This window comes from Dreissena polymorpha, chromosome 2 (genome assembly GCF_020536995.1).
Source record: "Dreissena polymorpha isolate Duluth1 chromosome 2, UMN_Dpol_1.0, whole genome shotgun sequence".
In the NCBI taxonomy this organism is placed as follows: Eukaryota; Metazoa; Mollusca; class Bivalvia; order Myida; family Dreissenidae; genus Dreissena; species Dreissena polymorpha.
In genome coordinates, this window is record NC_068356.1 from 148,774,004 (window position 1) to 148,801,473 (window position 27,470).

The 27,470-nt window shown below is 39.3% G+C and overlaps 1 protein-coding gene across 1 annotated transcript; it reads left to right on the forward strand.

The window, feature by feature from the left end:
• The first annotated feature begins 2,950 nt into the window (after window positions 1-2,950).
• Window positions 2,951-27,214, forward strand: LOC127870189 (multiple epidermal growth factor-like domains protein 6). Its single transcript, XM_052412844.1, has 15 exons — window positions 2,951-3,089; window positions 3,571-3,783; window positions 5,147-5,394; window positions 5,840-5,933; window positions 6,555-6,716; window positions 7,474-7,580; window positions 10,157-10,336; window positions 15,120-15,424; window positions 16,138-16,244; window positions 17,766-17,888; window positions 18,292-18,427; window positions 19,297-19,502; window positions 19,906-20,523; window positions 21,870-22,020; window positions 24,242-27,214. Exons 1-15 carry the CDS (start codon window positions 2,951-2,953, stop codon window positions 24,420-24,422), a joined length of 2,970 nt encoding a protein of 989 aa, XP_052268804.1. The 3' UTR covers window positions 24,423-27,214.
• Window positions 27,215-27,470: the final 256 nt, after the last annotated feature.

Genomic DNA, 27,470 nt, shown 5'->3' on the forward strand with positions numbered 1-27,470 from the left:
GTGTTCTGTAATAAGCCATGCCCGGCGGCATGCGGTGATGGTACATGCGACAGGGACACAGGGTTCTGCAGGTCATGCGCAAACACTTTCTGGGGTATCACGTGCAACCAAACTTGTCTGAACTGCTACAATGACACGTGCTTCCAGGTAGGCACCATCATATGAGCCTTGCCCTATGAAAACAGGGCTTATTACATGTGCGTCAAGTGGCATCCCAGCTTTAAAAATGCGCTGTTTATCAAATATCTGTTAAAAGTAAGTTTTACATAATGTTGACGTTATTCTGTTAAATACTAACAATACCAAACATATCACAATCAAGATGATGTCTATTATGTTGGATTTTGGGAAACACTGCTATTTGCTATGTGGAATAACGACTACTTTGTCTATTACACTATGTCAATGCCACTTTTCCATTTCAATACATTTTTACTGTCGCAGCATTACAATGGGAGAGGGGGTGAAGCGCATTTATAGAGGTTTAGTTTATGCTGTGCTTATACATGTAATATGGAGGAAGGGGGGGGGGGGGGGTATCTCCAAAACACGTGTGCCCAACCGAATCTCAAAATGCACTCCCATGTTTCAGAGTAACGGACAATGCATCGCAAAGTGCAAGGACGGATATTACGGATTGCAATGCATCACTCCATGTCTCCATTCAGGGTAAGCATATCGATAGCTTTACTACTTGTGTTATGCGTGACAGTACGTGACAATGTCTTTTTGAAAGAATGGCTACTTTTGAAACAAGACATCTCAAATAAAATGATTAAAGAGATTAGTTTGAAACATAATTGTCATAATTAATTCTTTGTTAAATGTATTAGATATAAACGCATGTCGCACGGCTATGGTGTGCCTTAGGCCCGTATTCGCACACATGTCTACGGGCCCATCTCACCCCATAGTCGAGTTGTAACCTATTTTTTACATTCCTTCAAGATACATGTTTCAAATCAACTGAATGTAAACACTTTATTATTAACAAAACTTAAATGTAACGTCCTTGTCATGAATGTTAGTACACAATATTGCTACTTGTTAAGTGCGCCAAAATGAGTCAAGTCATCTTTAGTTTACATTCATACCGGATACAGAAATAGAGAATAATAGGTTAGTGTTGATTATAGATCAGGTTTATCATGCGAGGCTTAGAAAACAAAAAGCACGAGCCTTGGCGAGTGCTTTTTCGTTTTCGTGCCGAGCATGATAAACCTGATCTATAATCAACACTGACCTATTATTCTATTTATCCCACTTTTTATTCAGTAAACTTTTTTTATTTAAACAAAATAAGTTTTCACGAGTGTTTGTCGTACTTTGATAATGACTGTAGTGTAACCAAGGTCAGTGTATTACTCCGCGTTCCAAAAATAACCGCTGATCAAATAATCATTTTTTAAAATCAGAATATCGTTCTGTAACAAAGTGTCGAGCGTTATTAATTACAATTTTAATCATATTGAATTGCAAATCTTTAAGTTTTATGATATCAATATGACATTAAGTTGTTATATACAAGGAACTACATTTGTTTACAACGTAGCCTAACACCACACACAATTCACTTTCGATATCAAACTATCGAGTCGATCACGAGGTGCACATTATTTGCTTCTTTGTTATAATATGTGGTTATTTCGTGACGAAATAACAAAGATTACTTGGATTTAAGCTAATTATATACATTAACATTTTGAATGTTGAAAGTGGCACCAAAGAATTGTGAGGCAAACTTGTTCGAACGCTGGTGAACCGTGAAGTGACTGGGTGGGGCGAAAATCAAGATCAACTTGTTCGACGGTAGACAGTGGTTGTCTAGGCTGCATTTCGGCCATAGTTTCGGTGCGTGAAGGTGTACAAGAGGAACTGTTGGATTGTTACATTTACTGGACTGAGCAAGAATGAACACTTTTGCAGCTGTTCAACAGATATGTTGGAATAATTGGTTAAGGACTGGACAATTTGTGCCCTGTTATTGCCATGGTTTCAGTGGTTGGATATTTGTATTTCGAAATTTTTGGACCAGGAATTTGCGAACTGAGTGGTTCGTTATTCTCTTGTGCTTGAGAAAGCCGGAGTCTTTTGCCATGGCCTTCAGCATCTGACCTAACTTGTTGACACCCAATTGTTGACGCAAGAATCACCGGGATGCAGTGTCATTTGTGCGTATTGCCAGGTTGAAAAGATGCTTTGAAGAAAAATCAGATGGATGCATATCCGAGTACAGCTTGTAAATTAACACAGAATTTCTTGGTCCAGACGATTGTTTTCTACGGTCAAAGGGGAGCAACTCGCACTGACTTCTTCAAAGGGGAGCAACAACAACAGAACCTATTTGCATAGTGTTAAATTTACCTAATACTTGAGGTTTTAATAAAAATAAATGACAAAAAAACACGTTTTTTTGCTACTTTCCTTTGTTTTAAGGTCATTAAGATTGACAAACATTTGAGATTGTTTTTATTATTGATGCACTTGGCAAACACAGGTGACGAGGTGCGTGGGAAAAAGTAGTCCCGGTTCGGCAGTTGATGACGTCATTTCGTGCCATTGATTATAGCCTTGCCGTTGATTGTAGATGAAATTTAATAAACGGGGCTTTAATCAACCGATTTCGCTGTAAAAGTGGGATAATATTAAATCTGAAATACGTTGTGTATTGATATTTTTCTTCAGTATACTTCTTTGCTATATATTTTGAAAAATGCGCTCGGCAATACAGTAATTTACAAAAATATACCGCGATATTGTTCCTATTAACGACGAACTGCGAGAAGTCATAGTATGTCATCGTATCTAGCACAACAGAAAGTCGATAAAAACACACATATCGGCAAACCTTTTGTGTACGCCCTACCTTTTTGAACAGACATCGTAACAAATATCAACGTTATATTGTAACTAGTTTTGCAAGGTATGTAATCATTTGTTGTATTTATTAATGTGCTTGGAATGCTCTCGTGATAATGGCTCGTGTATCACGTGCAAGGCGGGGCTGTATGGCGACACCTGTAGTCGCAGCTGTTCCGAGGGTTGTGCCACTGACGTCACCGGGGTGATCAGCTGTAACAGGTTTACTGGTGGGTTTCTTTGTGTAGCATGAATTTCGTGCAGGCATTGGTGTAGAATGTCATCCAAGATTAGCCAGTGCAGCCCGCACATGCTTACCAGTGACGCACTTTCTGCTTTTATAGTCGTTTTTGTTTAAAGGAAGTTTCTTCTTAATAAAAATCCAGTTTAGGCGGAAAGTTCAGTCCCTGATTATCTTGTGCCGACTGCACATGCTACTCTGGGACTACACTTCACGCACTTGCTTTGAACGACGATTAAATAATGAATGTAACGTGAACATCTTGCTTCAAACCACCATATTGGCCATGTTAATTTCATGTGAAAAAATACGAATTTTAACGTATAAGGGCTTCTGATTGTTTTCAATTTTAGATCTAATCTAAAAGTACACCTATGGCAAAACTTTTTAATTATAATTGACATAGGGATTATACAATTAGAATTATGTATTTTATTTTTATTTTTTTATTGTGTCTACATTTTGGTCAGGAAACTGCAATGCTGGGAGATGCAAAGACGGTTTCTACAATCTCCAATGTACGGATAGATGCAGCAGCTTCTGTCAAGGTGCAACATGTTCCTTTGAGCTTGGTTATTGCGCCCCATGCGACATGGGATGGTACGGACAGAAATGTGACGCTGTCTGCAGTCCGAACTGCAAGAACAACAACTGCGTGAATACGAGGACTTTCTGTTCAGAAGGTACGTCTGTTGTTCTGCACTTAAACTTATGAGACAGAATCTACGGCTTAGTTATTGTAGTAAAAGCCACCGATGTGAACTTCCGATGCGATTTATAATGCATTGTAAATTAAAGAAAAATATGGCTAAACATGAAAATCTGACGCAAAATTTAAAAAAAATGGAAACATCAGGTGAACCTCAATACAACCACTGTACTGCTTATAATTTTAAAAGCGCCGCAAAGTGCAGAAAGTATTTGTTTGAGCAAGAGCGTTTTCCTAAACATTTGCGTTTAATTTCCGAAAACAATTCGCAACATTAGACTCCGCCCATGGTTGTGTCAGAATAAGCAAAAGCTTTATTTTCATTGTATTTGGAAACAAAAACTTTCGCGGGTTAAACGTCAAACAACTGCTGATATAATTATAAAAGAAATTATTCAGAGTTAAACATGTTGAGGCCATACTTCAGCCACAAACAGCCTGGTTAACCTAAAGCATTCCGCAACATTATACACATCTGCCTTTCTTTCGCAAAATTGTCCTTAATTAGGTCGCACAGGCTAATCAGGGACGACACTTTCCACCTAGACTGGATTTTCTCTAATAAGAGACTTCCTTTTAACGAAAAATACCATATAAAATTATAAGAGGAACGTGTCGGCGCCGATTAGCATGTGTGGACTGCACAGGCGAATATGGGACGACATTTTACGCACGTGTATTAAGCCCCATTTTTTGTACACGAGGATCACATATTTCTTTTATACCTTATGATAAAATTTGACATTTCTGCAGTGAAATAACAGCATTGAAAATAAACAAATTGTTATTTTCACCGGTGAAAATAACAAATTTTCGGAACTACTTTTCCTATTTTAGATTATCATAAATAACTTTATATATATTTTCTATGATCACGAGTGAATTAAAATCGACATTCCATCGAATCCAACAAATTTTCTTTTTATTTTATGCTTTATACCGTTTATTTACATTTTAAAAGAGTTTAACTGGATAATTTCGCTGGTATAATGACGTCATTTTGTCACTCTAATGACGTCGTTTTGTGTTTTGAAATGTATTGAGGCACGCCACGGGAGAAAGGGTAACTTTTCAGCGAAAGGGAAACAGCTGTTAATTATTATTTTGAAAAAGGTGCATAAAAGAAACAGAACATTTGTTCATGTCAGTGTAAGATCGTTTGTTATTTCACTCGTGATCATAGAAATATAATATTTTCACTCGTGGTTTCACTCGTGGCAGCGCCACTCGTGAAAATATATTTTCTATAATTGCTCGTGAAATAGCTAAAGATCTTACACTGACATGAACAAATATCCTCTATATCTTAACCGGTTGTTATTTTTGTCATTAAAAAGGTTGCGCAGATGGATTTTACGGAAGTGACTGTTCTTTGTCCTGCAATAACAACTGCGTCAACAAAGCATGTAACGTTACTACTGCGGCTTGCACGTTTGGTTGCCAAGGCAGCATGTACTATGGGCCCACATGTAACAGCGCTTGTAACGCGAATTGTCTGCGCGGCATCTGCAGCAGGGCCGGATATTGTCTGTCAGGATGTAACGTCGGTTTCTTTGGCGACCAGTGTCAGCTAACGTGCCAATCGGTATGTGTGATGTATTACAAAAGGCTGTTTGAATGTTCTTGCTTTTAGTACTTTTTAACATGATTTTAAACATAATATGATTATATCACTTGCTATACCTTGTTTTCCATGTAATACAACCATGGCATATTTTTTTAATTTCACATGTGTAATACAACATTTTCAAGCGTTTTCATTGGCTTAGTTTTCGTTTATTGAAGTGTGGTCCTGATTTAAATTTTAGCCTGTGCAGAAGGAACGACAGTTTTCAGTTTTATGGCAGTACTCATTAACCAGTAGTCTATTGTTATTGGAAATCTAGTTAAGGCGAAAAGTGTCGTCCCTAATTAGCCTGTGCGGACTTCGCATGTTTATCTGTTACGATACTTTACACATATGCATTTAACCCCTTTTTCACAGAGCGAGGCTGAATTATATTTAATGATTTTTTTGTCTGTCACGACAGAGCTCCAAATGCAATGACGGTACTTGTGGTCGTGTGTCGGGCATCTGCGACGACTGCCAAGTCTCCCCACCCAGCGTCAATTGTCCGTCAGCTGGTACGTGACGACATCCTTTTTTCAGCAATTATTAACACAATATTATGTTCCAATAGAAATATGAGCCTTGCTGTTGTTAAATAATGTTTAAATACATGTGCGTAAAGTGTCGCCACAAATTAGTATGTGCAGTCCGCACAGGTTATTCAATGATGACACTTTCCGCTTTGACTAGATTTCCGCAATCAAGATACATCCTTTGAATACCCATGAACATTCAAACATCAAGATACATCCTTTGAATACCCATGAACATTCAAAATCAACAAATATTTCGTGAAATATTTCGTAAAATAAAGTTTAAACAATAAAACAATTAATGTTTCTTGTAGCAAAAGCCACAATTTAAACGCGAGATAAGTGTGTTAAGGTTGCATAGATTTAACGAGCTACAAAAGTGCTCGTTGTTGTTATTTGTGTGACAATGTATTCCATGTGAATTCACCGCGACGATATCCGAACATTTACAAGCGACGTTCTTAGAACTTTACACTGCATGGATACTTTGGATTATAATGTCAAGCTGATGTTTACATAGTAATCCGTTTCGATTTGAGGGGTAATAATAATGGATCCTTGATAAAAACTGGTTGCAACATTTTCCATGATGTTTCATTGTAGTCTGCCCAGCGGGTTTCGCAGGCGACGCCTGTACCACCCCCTGTCCGAGTAGACTGTGCCTCTTCAACAGGTGTGACCGCTACTCGCCCAACCACTGCACAGTCTGTCCGCAAGGCTCTTATGGCAGCTTCTGTAGCATGACCTGCCCCAACTGCAAGTCGGGTAAGTTTCTCTTGTTCATGATTAAGTGCCGAGAAAAAACAACTTTATACAAATCGTTTTATTGGCTGTTCCGGACTTTAGTCCATAGTGGTTTCCGTTTGATTGTTTTGTTTGATATTTCGCCCCGTTGTCAACAGTAGTATAGTCATCAAGGCCGTCAGTTAACCAACTCACACTTTTCTTTGGAAAGCTGGTTCACCAGTACTAAGTGCACATTTTTATGCCAGTAACTGACAACTGCACTGATTCAATTGGTGCCGGAGGTAAATGGCTGTAGAAAAGATTTCATGCCCAATTTTCACCCAAGTTATATGGCTGAGCCGGGGATCGATCCCGAGATGCTCGGATTTGCAGTCCAGCGCTCTAGGGAGCCAGCCGGCCTCGTTGTTTTTGTTATCCGTTTGTATATGTTAAATTTATGCACATTTTCAAGGCCGTCAGTTAACCAACTATCACTTTTCTTTGGAAAGCTGATTCACCAGAACTAAGTGCACATTTGTATGCCAGTAACTGACAACTGTACTTATTCAATGATACAAGGGGTAAATGGCCGTAGTAAGGATTTCATGCCCAATTTTCACCCAAGTTATGTGGCTTGACCGGGGATCTACCTATTGAGCCAGCCGTCCTCATTATTTGTGTTATCCGAAGTGTGTTTGTATACGTTACATTTATGCACATTTTTGTTTTTCAGGCTGAGGTATTGATTTGAAGTTGAAAACGCATTCGGAATGGTTTACTGTTTTGTTGTTCTCAGGCTGTAACCAGAACACGGGTGTGTGTGATGACGGTTGTAAGGATGGATGGTACGGTCAGACGTGCAACCAGCAATGCAGGAGTGAATGTGCCTCGTGTGAACGGAACGTAAGTAGAAATGATGATACAATTGTTATTTGTTACCAAAATATCGAGACAAAGAAATAGTTATGCTGGTTGTTTTACAGCGAACCGTTCGGAATTAATAATAAGCATTTTCGCTCACACGTTTTTGATTAGCAATATCTTTAAATGTAGTTTCATAATGCGTAGTTCGTTGAAATAATGACGCACACAACTCGATGACATATTCCTTGAAATATAGTTGCTTTTAACACGACGTTTTCCAAGTCTACAAACTATACTCAACAGCAAGGTACATACGGTAACTTTCCTGTTCATTAAGTTTTCAAGTCAGTCTAACAAATATCGATGGGAGCTCTGTAGCGAATGTCCCATAGCTGTAAAAAAATAAGTTCATCGTCTTCCGCTGTCTAAGTGTACGTTAACTTTCTCACATAAAATTGAGCAAGCTTTTTAATGAAAGGGCCGTATGATGTCATTTGATTGTGTAATCACAGCAAAAGTTGTATAGGAACATAAAAAAAATTAACAATAAGCGTGAGTGGTTTTTGGCGTCGCTCTGGAGAGCGGCGACTAGTATGTAATGCATTTTTTTTCGCTTATGGGAGGAGAAGTTATTTTACGGATCTATGTATATATTTTTGTTTTAAGAATATTTTGCATAGTGGTGATTTGTTGTGTAAATTTGTGTAAATAAGTACTGCATTTGTGCCTATTACATTTATTACAACATTGATTGCCAATAATGCAAAGCTAATTGTTTTAATTAATAACTGATCCACAACTGACACGGGGAAAGATCACAGGGACTGGGCAAATACGCGAAACTTTCTGGTTTTGTATAAAAACAAAACATAATCAAAATATATTTATTTTGTGGTTTCTCTCATTTGCTTATTTAGTGGAGAATCAATGTAGTACGATATTTGACGACGTATCGCGCAAGCAAGTTTATTGGAAGGCGTAGTGGTACGAAAACGTACAATGTATTAGTTTATTAATAGACATATAATAACGATCGCTATACACAACTTTACCAAAAAGCAGTAAATTAATGATGTCAGCCGGAATAGCTCAGTTGGGAGAGCGTTAAACTGAAGCTGTTTACGCAACAACCATCTTAAGGCCCCCGGTTCAATCCCGTGTTCCGGCACGAACGGAACAGTTCGGCGGCTGACAATTTTTTCAGTCAGGTTAATAAATATAATAAAGCTTTATTTTATGTAGACATTTTAAAATCCATTTTACTACAATTAGACATTTTATTAAAATTAATGGATGCCGCGTGGCGACAACGTTAATTAACATTTCTAACATCACTTAAATATCTTATAAAAAATACACGTGTTTTTATATTAACAAATAAATGCAAACAACACATCCATTATCCATGTATTTTAATGGTTGTCTATCATAGGTCCTAAGTACTATCCCTACCACATATAGAGCGCGAAGCGCGACACGTATTATTGATTGTAACAATGAGTTGCGATAAAGGAAGCAGCCGCTAATCAAAGAGGAGCTGTGCCCCAGCAACCCGTTTCCCTAGAGTCAAGCACTCCTCGGAGTTTTTTTTAAGAACCACATATAGAGCGCGTGTGTTTTTATATCAGTATTACTCGAACCCTATTGAAAATGATGAATATCGGAGAAATAAATCTATTATGATCTTTTACTGAATTTCAAAGTATTGTGAAATGCAGCTTCTTTATGCAATTTATAGTTTTCATTCATTTTTTTCAAACTTTTACATTGTTTTCATATCAATGAGTACTCAACCCCTATCGTAAATGAGCAACGTAAGAATAAGTTCATCTCCCTTTGAAGTTGAGAAAACTATGAAATTACGCTTACACGATGAAGCAGATTTTTTAAAACCTACACAAATCTGTTCCATTAATGAAAACTGCACACGGATGCCAGTAACAAAAAGGAAACCAATGTAAATAAAATGAACTATGAACTATTTGGAGGTTACAACACAAAATCAAAGATAATGGTTATTTGGGGGTTATAACACAACATCATAAATAATGGTTATTTGGGGGTTATAACACAAAATTATAGATAATGGTTATACCAGTATCTTTTTCTATTTTGTTTAAAATAATCGGCCAATATATTAATATTTACAGTACAAAAAAATCGTTCCATGTAACTACATTGAGTGCCTTTTACACTGAAATTCCCGACGCCCTTTGATGCTTTGCATCAATACTTATCTTGTATATTTCTTAATTAAAGTTTATGCCGTTAAGTGTACAATTGATAATAAGCCATAGCTATGCAAACACATCAATAAACACAGTTTTTTTTCTGTAAACGATGTATGCTTACGGAAAATTCAACAAAGTGTATCAACCCAATTAAACATGAAGCGGAAATAAGAACCGAATCCGCCACCCCGCAACCCGAAAACCCTTTCAATTGTTTGTCTTGCCTGTTGTTGAATATTATGTGACTTGTCTGTCATGTTTCACCGGGACATACGTGTCAGTGATTCGCAAGAAACAAAGAACTTCGTGATAAAAATAACTGTTTTCGACTGCTTTGCTCAGCTCGATGTTCTTTGTTTTGTAATAATGACCTTCTTGTCGCAGTCCGGAGAATGTGTGACTTGTATTGCCGGACGTTGGGGCCTAAACTGTCAACAGAGCTGCAGTGCGTTCTGTCAAATGACCGTCGAGCAGGGTGTCAACATGCTATACTGCGACAAGACCACTGGCGCATGCAGGCAGGGGGTGTGTCAGGTTGGGTACTGGAGGGCAGACTGCACTCAGGTATGTTCACAGACAGGCAGGCACGGGTGTGTCAGTCAAGGGGTGTGTCAGGCAGGGAGTGTGTCAGGCAGGGGTTGTGTAAGGTAGGAGTGTGTCAGACAGGGAGTGGGTCAGGCAGGGGGTGTGTCAGACAGGGTGTGTGTAAGGCAATGTGTGTGTCAGGCAGGGGTTGTGTCAGACAGGAAGTCTGTCAGGCAGGGGGTGTGTCAGGCTGGGGTGTTTCTGGCAGGGGGGTGTCAGGCAGGGTGTGTGTCAGACAGGGTGTGTGTCAGACAGGGGGGTGTCAGTCTGAGGGTGTGTCATGTAGGGGGTGTAAGGTAGGGTTGTGTCAGACAGGGATAAGGTCAGACAGGAGGTGTGTCAGACAGGGGGTGTGTCAGGCAAGGGGGGTGTAATGGCAGGGGTTGTGTCAGGCAGTGGGTGTGTCAGGCAGGGGTTGTGTCAGGCAGGGGGTGTGTCAGGCAGGGGTTGTGTCAGGCAGTGTGTGTGTCAGGCAGGGGGGGTGTCAGTCAGGATGTGTGTCAGACAGGGGGGTGTCAGGCATAGGGTGTGTCAGACAGGGGAGTGTAAGGTAGGGGTGTGTCAGACAGGAAGTGGGTCAAACTGGAGGTGTGTAAGACAGGTGGTGTGTCAGGCAGGGGGGTTTCAGGCAGGGTGTGTGTCAGGAAAGGGGTGTGTCAGGCAGGGGGTGTGTCAGGCAGAAGGTGTGTCAGGCAGGATTTGTGTCAAGCAGGCGAAGTGTCAGGCAGGGGGTGTGCCAGGCAGGGGGTTGTCGGGCAGGGGATGTGTCAGGCAGTGTGTGTGTCAAGCAGGGGTTGTGTCAGGCAGGGGTTTGTCAGGCAGGGGTATGTGTACCGGCAGGGAGTAGGTCAGACAGGAGGTGTGTCAGACAGAGGGTGTGTCAGGCAGGGGGGATGTCAGGCAGTGGTTGTGTCAGGCAGTGTGTGTATCAGGCAGGGGTTGTGTCAGGCAGGGGGTGTGTCAGACAGGGTGTGTGTCAGACAGGGGTGTGTCAGGATGAGGGTGTGTCGGACAGGGGGGTGTAAGGTAGGGGTGTGTCAGACAGGGAGTGTGTCAGACAGGAGAAGTGTAAGACAGGGTGTGTGTCAGGCAGGGGTTGTGTCAGGCAGGGGTTGTGTCAGGCAGGGGTTGTGTCAGGCAGAGGGTGTGTCAGGCATGGTGTGTGTCAGACATGGTGTGTGTCAGGCAGGGGATGTATCAGACAGAGGATGTGTCAGGCAGAGTGTGTGTCAGGCAAGGGGTGTGTCAGGCAGGGGTGTGTCAGGCAGAATGTGTATCAGGCAGGGGGTTAGTCAGGCAGGGGGGTGTCAGGCAGGGTGTGTGTCAGGCAGGTGTGTCAGGCAGAGTGTGTGTCAGGCAGGGGGGGTGTCAGGCAGAGTGTGTGTCAGGCAGGGGGTTAGTCAGGCAGGGGGTGTGTCAGGCAGGAGGTTTGTCAGTCAGGGGGTGTGTCAGGCAGGAGGCGTGTCAGGCAGGGGGTGTGTCAGGCAGAGGGTGTGTCAGGCAGAGAGTGTGTCAGGCTAAGTGTGTGTCAGGCAGGGGGTGTGTCATGCTGAGGGTGTGTCAGGCAGGGATTGTGTCAGGCTGTGTGTGTGTCAAGCAGGGGTTATGTCAGGCAGGGGGTTTGTCAGGCAGGGGTATGTGTAAAGGCAGGGAGTAGGTCAGACATGAGTTGTGTCAGACAGAGGGTGTGTCAGGCAGGGGGGATGTCAGGCAGGGGTTGTGTTAGGCAGTGTGTGTGTCAGGCAGGGGTTGTGTCAGGCAGGGGGTGTGTCAGACAGGGTGTGTGTCAGACAGGGGAGTATCAGGCTGAGGGTGTGTCGGACAGGGGGGGTGTAAGGTAGGGGTGTGTCAGACAGGGAGTGGGTCAGACAGGAGATGTGTCAGACAGGGTGTTTGTCAGGCAGGGGATGTGTCACGCAGGGGTTGTGTCAGGCAGAGGATGTGTCAGGCATGGTGTGTGTCCGACAGGGGGGTGTCAGGCAGGGGGGGGGGGGGTCAGGCAGAGGGTGTGTCAGGCAGAGGGTTGTCAGGCAGGGGGTGTGTCAGGCAGAGTGTGTGTCAGGCAGGGGGTTAGTCAGGCAGGGGATGTATCAGACAGGGTGTGTGTCAGGCAGGTGTGTCAGGCAGAGTGTTTGTCAGCCAGGGGGTTTTGTCAGGCAGGGGGTGTGTCAGGCAGGAGGTGTGTCAGGCAGGGGGTGTGTCAGGCAGGAGGTTTGTCAGTCAGGGGGTGTGTCAGGCATGAGGTGTCAGACAGGGGGTGTGTCAGTTAGAGGGTGTGTCAGGCAGGGAGTGTGTCAGGCTGAGGGTGTGTCAGACAGGAGGTGTGTCAGGCAGGGGGGTGTCAGGCAGGGGGTGTGTCAGGCTGAGGGTGTGTCAGGCAGGAGTTGTGTCAGGCAGGGGTTGTCAGGCAGGAGGTGTGTCAGGCAGGGGGGGTGTCAGGCAGGGGATGTGTCAGGTTGGATACTGGAGAACAGATTGCACTCAGGTTTGTTCTCAGAAACGCTTTTGACATGCCATCTTCAAATTTATAGGAATAATTTAGCTCCGAAAACATAACAAATACTCTTGGATCAGACGCCCTCGGTGTTTTATCTTGTTCACTTTGGTAAGTGCCCAATAGTCTGATATAAAAATCGAAAGTATTGTTGTATATAATCGAATCTGTACTTTTGATGGTATCTATTTTTAGCTCTACTGCCAAAGGCAGAAGAGCTTATAGGATGGCAGGATGTCTGTGTGTCTGTGTGTGTGTGTGCGTGTGTTAGACTTTTCTTGTTTATCCGACAAAGTCCACAGTTTTCATCCGATTCTTTACAAACTTGTTCAGTGTCTTTATATTAATGAGGACTCAAGCCCTATTGATTTTCAGATCACTGGGTCAAAGGTAAAGGTAACAGTGACTCGAAATAGTAAAATGGTTTCCGGATGATATCTCAAGAATGCTTAGGCTTAGGATCATGAAACTTCATAGGTACATTGATCATGACTGGCTGATGACCCCTTTTCATTTTCAGGTCACTAGGTCAAAGGTCAAGGTCACAGTGACTCAAAATAGTAAAATGGTTACTTTTTCTTGTTTATCCTTTATGACCCCTATTGATTTTCGGGTCACTAGGTCAAAAATCAAGGTCACAGTGACAAGAAAAAGTAATATGGTTACTTTTTCTTATGGGATGGCAGGGTGTCTGTGTGTCTGTGTGTGTGTGTGTGTGTGCGTGCGTTAGACTTTTCTTGTTTATCCGATAAACTCCACAGTTTTCATCCGATTCTTTACAACCTTGATCAGTGTCTTCATATTAATGAGGACTCAAACCCTATTGATTTTCAGGTCACTTGGTCAAAGGTAAAGGTCACAATGACTCAAAATAGTAAAATGGTTTCCGGATGATAACTCAAGAATGCTTAGGTCTAGGATCATGAAACTTGATAGTTACATTGATCATGACTGGCAGATGACCCCTATTGATTTTCAGGTCACTAGGTCAAAGGTAAAGGTCACAGTGACTCGAAACAGTAAAATGGTTTCCGGATGATAACTCAAGAATGCTTAAGCCTAGGATCATGAAACTTCATAGGTACATTGATCATGACTGGAATATGACCCCTATTAATTTTCAGGTCAAAGGTCAAGGTCACAGTGACTCAAAACAGTAAAATGGTTTCCGGATCATAACTCAAGAATAATAAGGCCTAGGATCATGAAACTTTATAGGTACATTGATCATGACTGGCAGATGACCCCTATTGATTTTCAGGTCACTAGGTCAAAGGTCAAGGTCACAGTGACAAAAAACGTATTCACACAATGCTGCCACTACAACTGACAGCCCATATGGGGCATGTTTTACAAATAGCCCTTGTTTAAAAAGAGCAATAACGAAGCAATAATTCCAGAATGACTTCCCCTTGAATATGAGAACATTTTGGAAATCCCGCTTGTTTACGCAATTTATTCCACAGTTTTCATCCAATTATTTCCACATTTGCACAGTATCTTTATATCAATGAGGACTTGAACCCTATTGAATATGAGCAGTATCGGAGAATTAAGTACACAATAATCTCCCCTTGATTTTGAGAAAATTGCACGATTAAGTACACAGTTTCCATCTTATTCTTTCCAAACTTGCACAATGTTTATAGCAGTAGAGCGATTCAGGCCCTCATGGGCCTCTTGTTTTAACAAGGTAGACGTTCTATATAGACTTTATATGCTTGTTTAAAAACTGGGCGTATTTAGGGAACACATTCCTGATGAACGGGCGGTTGCTGTCGTGATCAATGCTGGCCGCTGTATTTTCCAAAATGTTTGATAATAAGCCCGCCGACCGGAGGCACTTCTAAATGATTACCCTTGACTTATGAAATAGTTGCAAACTCAATATCGTCTACCTTAAACCCAAATTGTGCAAGATCGTCTACCCTAAAACCCAAATTGTGCAAGATCCACTACCCATAAACCCAAATTGTGCAAGTCGAAACACAATAACACTTGGCAACAATGTTTCTGCGCATTAAATCTCAACCAATATCCAAGTTTGATACGTCTTAAACATTTTTGAATTATTTCCTTTGCATTATTGAAATTTTGCCAATATACCCTAGATCTAGCCGGCTTATTTTGTGACAAGATATGACTCTTGTTCGTGTATAGGGCGAAAGTAAAGATGACCACCCATAAAAGTAAGTCGGCTAAGGTAAAACCGAAACTTGGTTGTCAATGCCATAGCGATTCGATTACCGTTTATTTCATATTTTTCAGGCGTGTCACACAAACTGCCTGACCGATAACAACGGTAACAGCGTGTGTGAAATACTTGACGGTAGATGTACATTCGGATGTAAGGACACTTTTTACGGCACCGTATGCAACGAAACGTGCAGTATTCGATGCAAGAATAGAATGTGTAAGAATTACGCTAACAACTGTGACCTCGGCTGCGCTGATGGTTACTATGGCGACAGTTGCAGCGGGACATGCAGTTCGCACTGCGGAGGTGACAAGAAATGCTTCGCGAACAACGGAACATGTACTCAAGGATGTGAACTGAGTTACTACACCCCAAGGTAAATGTATTTCATGTCAGAAAGTAAACACTTTATAATTCAGAATTTTTGCTATAAAAGGGTTGATTTCGATTGCTTAATTCAAACAAGGTATCTACTATTCTTTGTATGACTCCATGTTGTATGTAATAAATATGATCATATGTCTTCGTTAACAGGGTTTTTTTGCTCGAGAAAATCAGCATTTCGCAGAATGCAAACTTTGTGAACTCTTTATTTAGTACTAAAGTTTTCACAGCTTTGAACACACCTCCAGACCACGTGACATAAGACATCCGATATACCGGTTTGCCAAAAATATGTGCTCCAGTTGCTATTGAAGACAAGATTGTAAATCATAATTAACTGTGGGGCATATATTTTCGTTGATTTCGTGGGTTTACCGATCCACGAATTCAACACAAACACATAGGAAACGACTAACGTAATTTTTTCCTCTTTTTTTTCAAAACTCAGAAATCAACGAATTTAGGTGTTCGCTAAAAATTATTGTCTTTACACCACGAATTTCCATGCGGACAAATGTACATGATTTTACAGTAAGTTTTTTTGTTCTTTATATCGTTAAATGTTTGTATGGAACATATACCGTCCTGTGACTATACTGAATGGGTCTTGACGAAAAAAACACATATAAACGTTCACTACACCTAGACTTGTGTATGTAAATCTGGCACATTCTCATTTTCGCATTGAGTCAGTTCTTCTTACAGATGTGATACACCATGTGCTAACACGTGCTTGGACGGTACATGCGACGCGACAGGTGGTTGTCCGGATTGCAAGAGAAGTCCTGTGGGACTGAACTGTCGAGTTCAGCGTATGTAAAATATTTAAAAGGATACCAAGGGAAAGACCCCCGATAATGTTGTAGATCTTTAGGTCTAATCCTTTTCTCATTATGTGTGTATGGACCAATTGTATAAATTTGTATAAATGTCATGCTTTTGGAAATAAAATGTTTAAAGTTTTAAAACAACATAGATACCACAAGAATTTGCGTTGATGTTAAAAAATATGCCTGAATAATGTGTGTTGTTGTCTGTATTTCAGTTTCATCTGCAGGACAGTTTCATCAAGAACTTTATATCCGCATATTTTCTGATCAAGACATCCAAATATTCGTGCAAATCGGCAAAATATTATTTCAGTATAGATTAAATCATATAAATATATCATACTCCTTTTAAAACATTTCGGATGTTTTCAATGTCGTGATATATCTTGTGAAAGAGTTGCAAAAGATATATGCAAAATGTGCGTTCGGTCATTAATTCTCACTAGTTTGCGACACATTGTCCGGTAATTTCAAAATGTATTAATGACGGTTTACATGGACGGCCCTACTATGAACATGAATGGGCCAAACTTTGGAAAATTCATACACAATTTGTTACACGCTGCAGTTATAAATACGTTATTTAGAATGCAAATCTAATAATTTAATGTTAAAAATCTTATATTGCTTCGATTGTTTTATCTTTTGGGGCACCTATAAGTGACACGGTCCCTTTAAATCAGTCGAATCCGCTCACAGGACCAAGTCTCACATACACAAGTGTCATTATTCATATTACATCAACCTATGTCTTCAACACATACACCATTTCTTCCTGTTATTCACGTTCTTCCTATGCACTCTAAATAATGTCTGCTTTCTACGAATTTTTTGCTGGTATAGTTTCCCTTTTTGTTTGCAGCTTTTGGATTTACATACTGCCTTGATATACAAATATCTGTTTTTACTATTGTAGATATATCCTTTATTTGTTCATGTATATTTGAGTCGTGTTCTGAGAAAACTGGGCATAATGCATGTGCGTAAAGTGTCGTCCAAGATTAGCCTGTGCAGTCCGCACAGGCTAATCAGGGACGACACTTTCCGCGTTTTTGACATTTTTCGTTAAAATGAAATCTCTTCTTAGCAAAAAACCAATTTGGCGGAAAGTGTCGTCCCTGATTAGCCTTTGGGCATTCCACAGGCTAATCTAGGACGACACTTTACGCACATGCAATATGCCCAGTTTTCTCAGAACGCGACTCATTTGTTTTCTAGATGAAGCAGTAGATATAAATTATCGAACATTTTAGCAAAAACGTACACTCGTACCTTTCCGTCTATTGTGAAACACGTTAAGATCATCATCGCGTTAGTTGTTTTGATAAAATTAATTAGTATGAGCTTTATAACAGAAATCGATTTATAAATATAAACAGTCGTGCTGAACTTACAATCGCATAGATTTAAAAAGTCAATTTATTGAAGGTTGACATAAACAGTAATTCAAATATTTTCTGACGGGTGTGGAAATATTGTCATTTATTATTACCATGGTTACAGAGTGCACACCGGGGTATTACGGAACCACGTGTGAAAGCAGATGTCCTGGGGCGCAGTGCATAAACAACATGTGTAACCGCCAGAATGGACAATGTGATAACGGATGCAATACCAACTACCATGGTACGCTTTCCAGAATAACAACATATCTCGCTTAATGGGGGCTTAATGTGCGTAAAGTATCGTCCCAGTTAAGCAGATTGCAGTAAACCCTATTTTCTCACAGCGAGGCTCACTTTTATATGAGCCGTGCTCTGTGAAAAAGGGGTTTAATGCATGTGCGTAAAGTGTCATTCCAGATGCCTTCTCAAAATATTTTATATGATTTCATAGAATACTGGAATGAACATCATAATTAACGACGGGTGCTCGAGTATATTCAGGTCTATTGATTATCACATTGCATTCATGTTTGCAGTTATGTAGTTAATTGAGTTCCTTGACCATTCCAGATGGTGTGTTTTTAAATATATGTATTTGTGTTTTATACAGGTGTTTAATTTAATTTTATTTCTTTGATATGCAGGTTCTTATTGTACGGAAATTTGTCAATGTTACGCCGGCGGTACGGAGAGGTGTGAGCAGGCTGACGGCTCATGTAAATGCAGGACGGGATGGACCGGCAAGTTATGTGACAAGTTCTGCAATGAGGGATGTTTGGGGTACGTGGCCGTGATATGGACTAGACGCCTAAATGAGCCGGGCTTAATGCATGTGCTTAAAGTCCGCACAGGCTAATCAGAGACGACATTTTGTGATTTCATTTCATTTTTCGTGTAAAGGAAGTCTCTTTTAAACCAAAGTCCAGTAAATGCGAAAAGTGTCGTCGCTGATAAGCCTGTGCGAACTGCACGGTTTAATCTGGACGACATTTTACGCACATGCTTAAGCACCGTTTTCTCAGAGCGAGGCTCATAAAGATAGAATTGCAGCTTTAAATCGGCCTTAATATTTGTTTCCGCTCTCGCTCTACAATCAGTTAATCGTTCTATGATATCGGTCTAAATCAATCAATTCAAACCGACACTTAAAATTAAAAAAAAATAGCAATAACAACTGACCACTTCCATCATTCTTAGAAATACATGACGGTTCAAATGACGGTTCGTCGTCATGTGGAAAACTTTAGGTAGCTATCAACAATACATTTTGATGTTGTATCCAAAGATGTACTTAAGGAAATTGTTAATGAAGATGTCTGCATTTTGGAAGAAATAGTTAAAATAGTTGAAAGTCAATATTACAAGTAAGCCTCGTTTTTAGAAAAGGCTTAATGCATTTTCGCAAAGTATCGTCCCAGATTATCATGATCAGTCCGCTTATCAGGGACAACATTTTTTTGCTATTAATGTATATTACATTTACAAGAAGTCTTTTCTGAGCAAAGTCCAGTTTAAGCCAAAAATGTCGTGCATTAAACCCCGTTTTCACAGAACGCAACTCAATTGTTTGTCATTATGATGCCGTCGGGCGTAAAAAAATAATGATTAAAACACGGTTCTCCAACTGGTACCCCGTGACTCTGTTACAGATCACAATGCACACAAGATGGCACCTGCTTGAATGGCTGTAAACCCGGTTACTATGGCAGCGACTGCAGTGGGACATGTGACAACTGCGTAGGAAGGAACTGCAGTGGAAGCACGGGGGTCTGTACCAACGGCTGCGTAGCTGGTTACTATAGCAACATGTGTAACCTGGCCTGCCCGGCAGAATGCGAAGAATGTGGCAGTGCAGGTAATTCATTCATGCTGTTTTTTAATCAAATGTGCTGTTCTTATTTACATTTTTGAGATAAAGGCAGATGCGAAACGATTAAACGGGATTATATGTGGTCGAGATATGCGTTAGAGATTTTCTTAGCTGTCAGACATTTTGTTTGTCTCTTAGGAATCCAGAATGCGAGCCGTTGAGTAATTTGTTTCAGTATTATTATCCACAAAGTTGTTTCAAAGCTTGTGTTGCCATTACGTTGTCAAAATTGTTAATTCCAAACTTGTGTTGTCATTGCATTGTCAAAACTGTTGAGTCAAGGCTTGTGTTATCATGGCGTTGTCAGTTTATTTTTTGGGGGTCAAAGCTTGCGGTACAATTGCGTCGTGAAAACGTTTAAACCATAGTTTGTGTTACCATTGCATAGGAACCTGCACCAAGTGTAAAGACACCCACTATGGACTTCCTGCCTGCAACTTGCCATGTAGTGATAACTGTGTGGTCACTTCATCCGGTCGCGTCTGTAACGAGATCAGTGGGACGTGCTTAGGGGATTGTAAAGCAGGCTTCTTCGGTGCACAGTGTCAGACAGTATGCAGCATGCAGTGCGCTACGGTAAGTTGCGACCGTGGAAGCGGGGCGTGTACCCCATGTAAGACGGGATACAGAGGGGCAAACTGCACGGCGACTTGTTCTGGGAATTGTAAGCCGGGGAATAACGGTCGAACATGTGGACAGTTAAACGGCTTCTGTGACAACGGTTGCAACACCGGTTTCTATTGGGTCGACTGCGTTTTGACCTGCCCGACTAATTGCGCAAACAAGCAATGCGACGCCAATGGGCTTTGCACGGGCTGCACTGAAGGTTATTACGGCAGCACTTGCGCCAACCAATGTAGCGGATGTTTTGAACTTCAGTGCTCCTCAGTGAATGGAGACTGCAAAACAAAATGTGTGGCTGGAAAGTACGGGACTAAGTGTATTTCAAACTGCCTGGAAACTTGCAATGACAGCACGTGTGATCAGACGACAGGAAAGTGTGAAGGTGAGTGGAGTCATAGCATTTTCATTTTTTAATTTAACAACTCAAATAGTTATATAATTTTTCATTTGAACTCTTATCTGTCATATGAAAGCTTGAACGTATAATTTTCACATGAAATACTGTAACTATATTATTTATTTCTGCAATTTTTCTATTAATTGTTTTAGTTTTCAAGTAATGATAGCTGAATCAACTTAATAATAATGTTTTGTGAAATAATATCGCGTGTTTCTTAATTGTTAAATAATTGCAAAGAAAGTATTTTAGTTTAGTGTATACACTATGCGTATTAATACTAGTTGCCGACACGTATATTGTTGCATTTATGTGACAATGATATAAACATGTATATAATACTTCATATAGTTATTTTACATACGACGTAGTTTAAATCATATGTTTATGAAATTTATTTTACAAAATATCGGAAACTGAGGTAACCTTCAAAGTTTGTTTTTTCATATTGATTGCTCGTTCGTTGTCGTTTTAATGTAACTCTTACAAGGTTTTGTTTTTCACAGACGAACCATGAATGAACAACAAACTGACTGTTAATAAATGTTATCGTAAAATAAAATGAAAAAAATGTATGCATGTACGTAACTGTTGTCCCAGATTAGCCTGTGCAGTCCATAATAAGTGAAGACACTTTTCCGCTTAAACTGGATTTTCGTTTAGAAGAGACGTTTTAAACGGAAAATACCTTAACAGCGAAAAGTGTCGCCCATGATAAGCTTACGCGGACTTCACAGGCTTATACGGAACGACTCTTTGAGCACATTTAACCAAATTTTTGAGAACTCATTACATGTTTAGGCGCGCATGTTAAGCTTTATTGGTCACACGGTGTCTTGACTGCACATTTGTTGTACACTATTCACATTGGTGTCACTAGGTCAAGATTATATGTATAATAGTGATTTGACTATACCAACATTTATTTTACAGATAATTTTAAGCACAACTATTCCTGGACTGTGTTATTGTCTACAAATGCGAAACGGTTGTTAACAAGCAAACATAAATTGTCAAACAGCAATTATGTCAGTGCCATTATTATGCAATTCTTAACCCGTTTATGTTTACTAAAACAACGTGTCCAAGAATAATTATTTCGTGGGAAAACTCTTCGTAATGCATGTGCGTAAAGTGTCGTTTCAAATTAGCATGTGCCGCCTAATCACGGACGACACTTTGCGCTTTTATTGGTACAAACCCAGCTTGCGCGGAAAGTGTCATCCAGGATTATGATGTTCCACTGCACAGACTAATTTGGGACGACACTCTACGCACATGTATTAAGCCCATTTTTCCATATCATATCCGTGAGATTCGTCTTATTTCAGCAAAGGTCACTTACCCTACCCTGCCCCCGGCAGCGTCCACAGCGGATGATGAGGGGCTGAGTACCGGCGCCATCATCAGCATCACCGCCGGTTGCTTCGGCGCCCTCGTCATCATCATCGTCTTCGCCTTCTGTTGCTTCTATCAGATGAGGTTCGTATAAGTAAGAGTTTTCAGTGTGGGAAACTGGGATTAATGAATGTGCGTTAAGTGTCGTCCCAGATTAGCCTGTATATGTAGCGAACTGCAAAGGCGTATCTGGGACGACACGCTGCGCACATGCATTCTCAGAACACGGATTCAATGTTTACTTCCATGGAATGAACGATGAATGGAACATTTTACAGATTTAAACATTCAGTATAACGTTAAGTATAGCCAGATAAGTGGTTTCTGACAATCTGTTCATGTTGTCAATTGACTTATACTTTCGTCGCGCTGCGTTTTACATTGTAGTTCATATGATTATCACATGTTATCATATGACTGATAGAGCAGAAAGGTCTATTACAGTTGATAGTGCTGTGCTGTGCTTCCTTTAAAATAAGAATAATGATTCGCGAACTGGTGCTGTAAGTTGATATACGATGATGAACGATGCTGCATGATGATGTACGATCATGCACGATTAACTTTCAAATCGATATTTTTGTGAAAAATGCATAATATTGACATATATTTTATATTCATTGTATTTATTTCTGCGTCTCTCAGGAAACGTGAGAAGCGGTTGCATCTTCCACCCTTTATAACTCACCTGAACACGTACACCGTCACGCCTGTGTCACTCATGTTTCCGTCTGGTTTATGAAGTCACGTCGGTTCGCATATGAAATCATATTTCAGCGATACATATGTCACTAATGATAACGTTTTCGAAAACAGCTAGATCTAATTCAATGACATCGAGTAAAAATGTCTTTTACAATTTAGTACATTCAAATCGCTCAACATGATGTAGTTTTCGGCGTAGCTGTTTATTATTGATTTGAGATTTTTTTAGATTAATTATTTGCTGCTGGAACATTGACTGAGAATAGCATTTGCGCCATTGTTCATGCTTTAGGACATTCATAATTACAACAACGGTGCATACCACTTACTGCTGGAGACTTAAGTAACTCGTTTCAGTAAGCAGTTAAAATTTACTCAACAACATATTTTTACATATATTTATATATTGCATACCTAAAAATGTGTTCACTGAACTTATATTTTTAATGTGCAGTGAGTCAAGAATCTTGTAAAACAGCAACACATGTACTTTTTATACATTTTAAGTTTATCGTATAAACCAAAGAGCTATACAGAATCAAATTATGATGAAACAATGTAACTTAGACGAATATCGAAACCGTGTATGTATTATGCTGAAATTACAAGCCGAGTTTATAAGCCACCCCCGCCCAGTGTTATGGTTTAATATGTAAAAATAAATAAAATAATGATTGAATGGTACCGTCTTTCGTTGCCTAATACAGAGGTGAATGGAATGAATACTTGGTAAACGACATCGGTAAATGAATGCACCTCTAATAAAAAGACAAGCGAATAATGCGTATAATATAATATTAAGCATGACTCGATCGAAAAGTGTCTGATCTAAATTTTCATATACTCTCGCTAATATTTTCTTAACATTTTAATGTGTTAAATTTGCCTAACAACTCATCGATCACGTATGTTAACGAATTTTACTGTAGTTGATTTAGTTTTTTTACTTATTAATATATTTGAAGGTTTATGATCGCATAATTGACGGTACAAACATGATTAAGTTTATTGCAATTAATTATGTCCATGGTGTCCAAATAATCTAGTCTTCGAGAAGTCTCGTTAATAGGGCATGTGTCCAAGAAGACACATACTCATGCAAATTTGCATTGCTGTTATACATTTGGGACAACAAAGTTTATATAATTAATTGTTGTTAAGATTTTTTCTGTATTTGGCTAGACGGACAACTTCCTACTAAACCGGATTAAATTGGAGCTTGTCATGTTTCGTTACTGAATTGACACAAACATGTACTCATGGCATCAGGTGTTATGATTTCCTATTAATATAATATATATATGGTAGTATCTGTTTATTCCGCTGTTTTGGTTGGTTTTCTAAATATGCTGTGCCACACTGTGACGTCATCACTGGCGCGTGCTATGTATGCAATGTCACATAATGGCGTATTCACTCGCGCGTGTTATGTATATAAATGTCACATAATGACGTATTCAAAGGGGCGGGCTATGTATGCTGTGTCACATAATGACGTCATCACTGGCGCGTGCTATGTATGCTAATTCACATAATGACGTCATCAGGTTGTATGTTTGCTATGTCACATAATTACGTCATCACTGGCGCGTGCTTACAGGCGCGCGGAGGACGCGAAGAGCGAGATCCACATACCGGAAGACATTCTCGAGCGCCTTTCGCACAAGGGTTACACACCGCAAGTGTCTGCACGTGACCTCCACAGCCAATACTCGACCAGCCTTCCCAACCCAAACTATAATCTAGACGGAGATGATGAGACAGATTTTGTTCTTTTTTAAGAGAAACAAACCGTGTCATGCACATGCTTTGAAGTCATTTAGAAAATCACGTTGAGACACAACACGTTTATGTTTAAAACATAGCATTGAATACATATTATTTATTTAAGGGGTGTTGCGGCATTTTATTTAACCGATAATATATTTATAGCAACACCGATGCTTGTATCACAACCCAATAGTTTTGTTATCAGAATCATCACAAATTAATCACCGAGTAGGTTCATAATAGGTACTCAGTGGTTCGATCCCAGGTGCGGTTAACTTTTTTTAATTCTTTTTTTCTTTCTTTTATTTCATTCTTGTTTTTTTCCTGGAGCTCTTAGTCCTGTTGTTTACATTAATCAATTAAAAGCATTTAATCACAAACTTCAAAACATGCCGAAATCTGTCAACAAGTCCCTGTTTTTGATGATTAAGGTCGAGTTTGATACTGTTTGGTCTTATGTTTGTGATTAAATATTGTATTAGTGTTGTGTTTTTTTAGTAAGCCTTTGTGATCCCAATTAATATTGTAAACAAAATATAATGTTTATGCATATCTCTAACAGTCTATTTACCGGTACATGGGTTTCGCCTAATTGCTGTATTGTAGGAAATTCGACATAGACGGTAGGGAAAGTTAAACAAAAAAATCTCTGTTAAAAGTGCGGTGACCCCCTTTTTTTATTTTTGTAATGATAAAAATACGTAGATGAACATATTTGAGCAGTTTCGCAAAAAGTTATTAGATAGAACTTTTTTAAATTCCATTTTTGTGGTTAAAATAGTAAAAAATTGACGTATTTTTGGGTGACATAAAAATTATAAAAATCAAATTTCTTTAAATTTAACTTGTGTTCTCCATTTTTTTGGTAGTTTGTGGTTTAATTAAATGGTATATGATATATATTAGCTTATATAATATCTACATGTTGCCAATTTTATAGGTTATTAATCATTTTTATGCAATTAGAGATTTTTCAGTTTTAATGAAAAAGTACATGTTTTATAATGGCGAATAAAATCAAAACAAGGCCGGTGACCCTATGTTTTTATTTCATTTTTCATATAGTATTTGTATGTAGTACTTGAATATAAATTTTGAGCAAAAGTTATTAGATGGAAAAAAATCAGCAAAACTGCAGCAACACCCCTTAAGGGACATTTTCACAGATTTTGGCAATCATTGAAGTTTGTCATTAAATGCCTTAAATTCTATAAATGTAAACATTGGAACTAAATAGCATTTAAACCAATCGGCCATGCGTGCTCATACAGTGAATAGTGTATTAAATACTTTATATATATAAGCACTTCTCGTGATGTCAAAGAATAGACCGATAGCAACATGACTCCCTAAATTATTAAATCGTTTCGGGTTCGTAACGCTTGATATTTTTCAGGTTTTAAATTTTCAAAAGATGCATATAATGAATATTTTAGAGCATGGTAAGTGTTCAGTACTACTGTTTTCTCGCAAATGTCATTACAACATAACTATTAAATTTGCAAACCTGAAACATTTATTTTTCAATTTTGTCAATTTACCAAAACGTGAAAAGGTCCCTTTAAAGTTATGAGTTAACGACACGAACAGCTTCGTTCTGTTTCAAACCCACGCATGACATACACACCATTTGTCATAATTTAGGCCGCCATTTTTGCTCTGTGTTAAGCCATGTATGGCATACACATGTTCGTTTTAGTGTGAAATACGCTTGTGTCGAAACTGCATGCACGACTTCAGTATTTGCATGCATGTTTATAATCTGACGTGTTTTAATTAGTTACCAACATCATTCTTGATTAACTAGATAATTAACTATGTATTTGTATTCCACTTTCCCCAACTATTGGTGGTACGGTTTTGCAGGATAAAAAAATATGTTATCTTTTTTCCTGTAGAAAATGATAAAAAGTTTGTTTAGTGACGACTCAGTTGTTTGCATATATGTATTTATGAATTATATTTTGCGATGCAGCTTTATTGTGGCGTGTTTGCGTTTTATTTGTAGTGTTGTTTTATGTATACAATGTGTTCTCATTTTGGTGTAAGCTTTATCTCACCCAGATATTGCTCCATATTTGCACCTGACTTATTCGACTTTTGAATAAATGTATACTTGTGTACATGTTGATACTGTATTTATACATGCTACCTGAATAGAATGCTAGTGACGTTACTTAGTTACTAACAGCAACATCTGTAACGACAAACTTAATCCAGCACGATCGCAAAATATGGCTTTGTTTAACATTAAAATCTAGATAAAATGCGAAAATTGTACGATAGCTACTCGAGTGACAGGCGTTCAAAAGAGTTCGAAACTGAATCCAATAAGGAAGATAAAAAGAGCAGGTTTTAGTTTTTACGAATGTTTTTTAAGTTTGTTTAGACGAATTATGAACAACCGAAATGTTACACAAACAGAAGACACGTTTACTAGCAGTTTAAGGGCATTTAAGATCAACTTATAATAAAGTGTTTATCAAAATATTCAGATTCTACGAAATGGACATTGCTTTTTATAAAAGTCGCCTTGTGTCTTATATTTGACATCACTGCTTTATGCTCATCGCGTTTGTTTTTCGCCGATGAAAAAATTTGCAGATAGAAAGCTAAACTCAAAGAAACTTAAAAACAGACTATGGGTACACATTGATCAAAATTAATCACACAAAAACGAACGTTAAAAGCAGCTTAAGATAAATAGAGCCTTGTTCTGGGAAAACTGGGATAACCTTGCGCAGTCCGCACAGTCACGCGTCCTTATTGGTAAATACAATTTAACTGACTGGAAGTTCAAAGCATGTATGGACAACACCACAGTTTCAAATCGTTTCTCTGCGTATAAGTAATAATTACAAAGAAGAAATATAGCAAATCTAAGAAACAACTTAATAATGGGAAGAGGACAATTACAACGAGCGAGGCATGGTATAGGAGAGATAACCACGGGCTATGGTTAGATTAGGGTTAGGGTTACGGGTCGGGTTAGGGTTAAGGTATGGGTTAAGGCTAACCCTAACCCAAACCCGACCCCTAACCCTAACCTTAACCCTTAC

What these genes read in the sequence shown, in the direction of transcription:
- LOC127870189 (XM_052412844.1), top strand. Translation starts at nt 2,951, where the DNA reads ATGTGCTTGGAATGCTCTCGTGATAATGGCTCGTGTATCACGTGCAAG. An exon ending in CGAAGAATGTGGCAGTGCAG is followed by an intron (nt 19,503 to 19,905) that starts GTAATTCATTCA and finishes ACCATTGCATAG; the next exon opens with GAACCTGCACCAAGTGTAAA. An exon ending in TGTTGCTTCTATCAGATGAG is followed by an intron (nt 22,021 to 24,241) that starts GTTCGTATAAGT and finishes GCGTGCTTACAG; the next exon opens with GCGCGCGGAGGACGCGAAGA.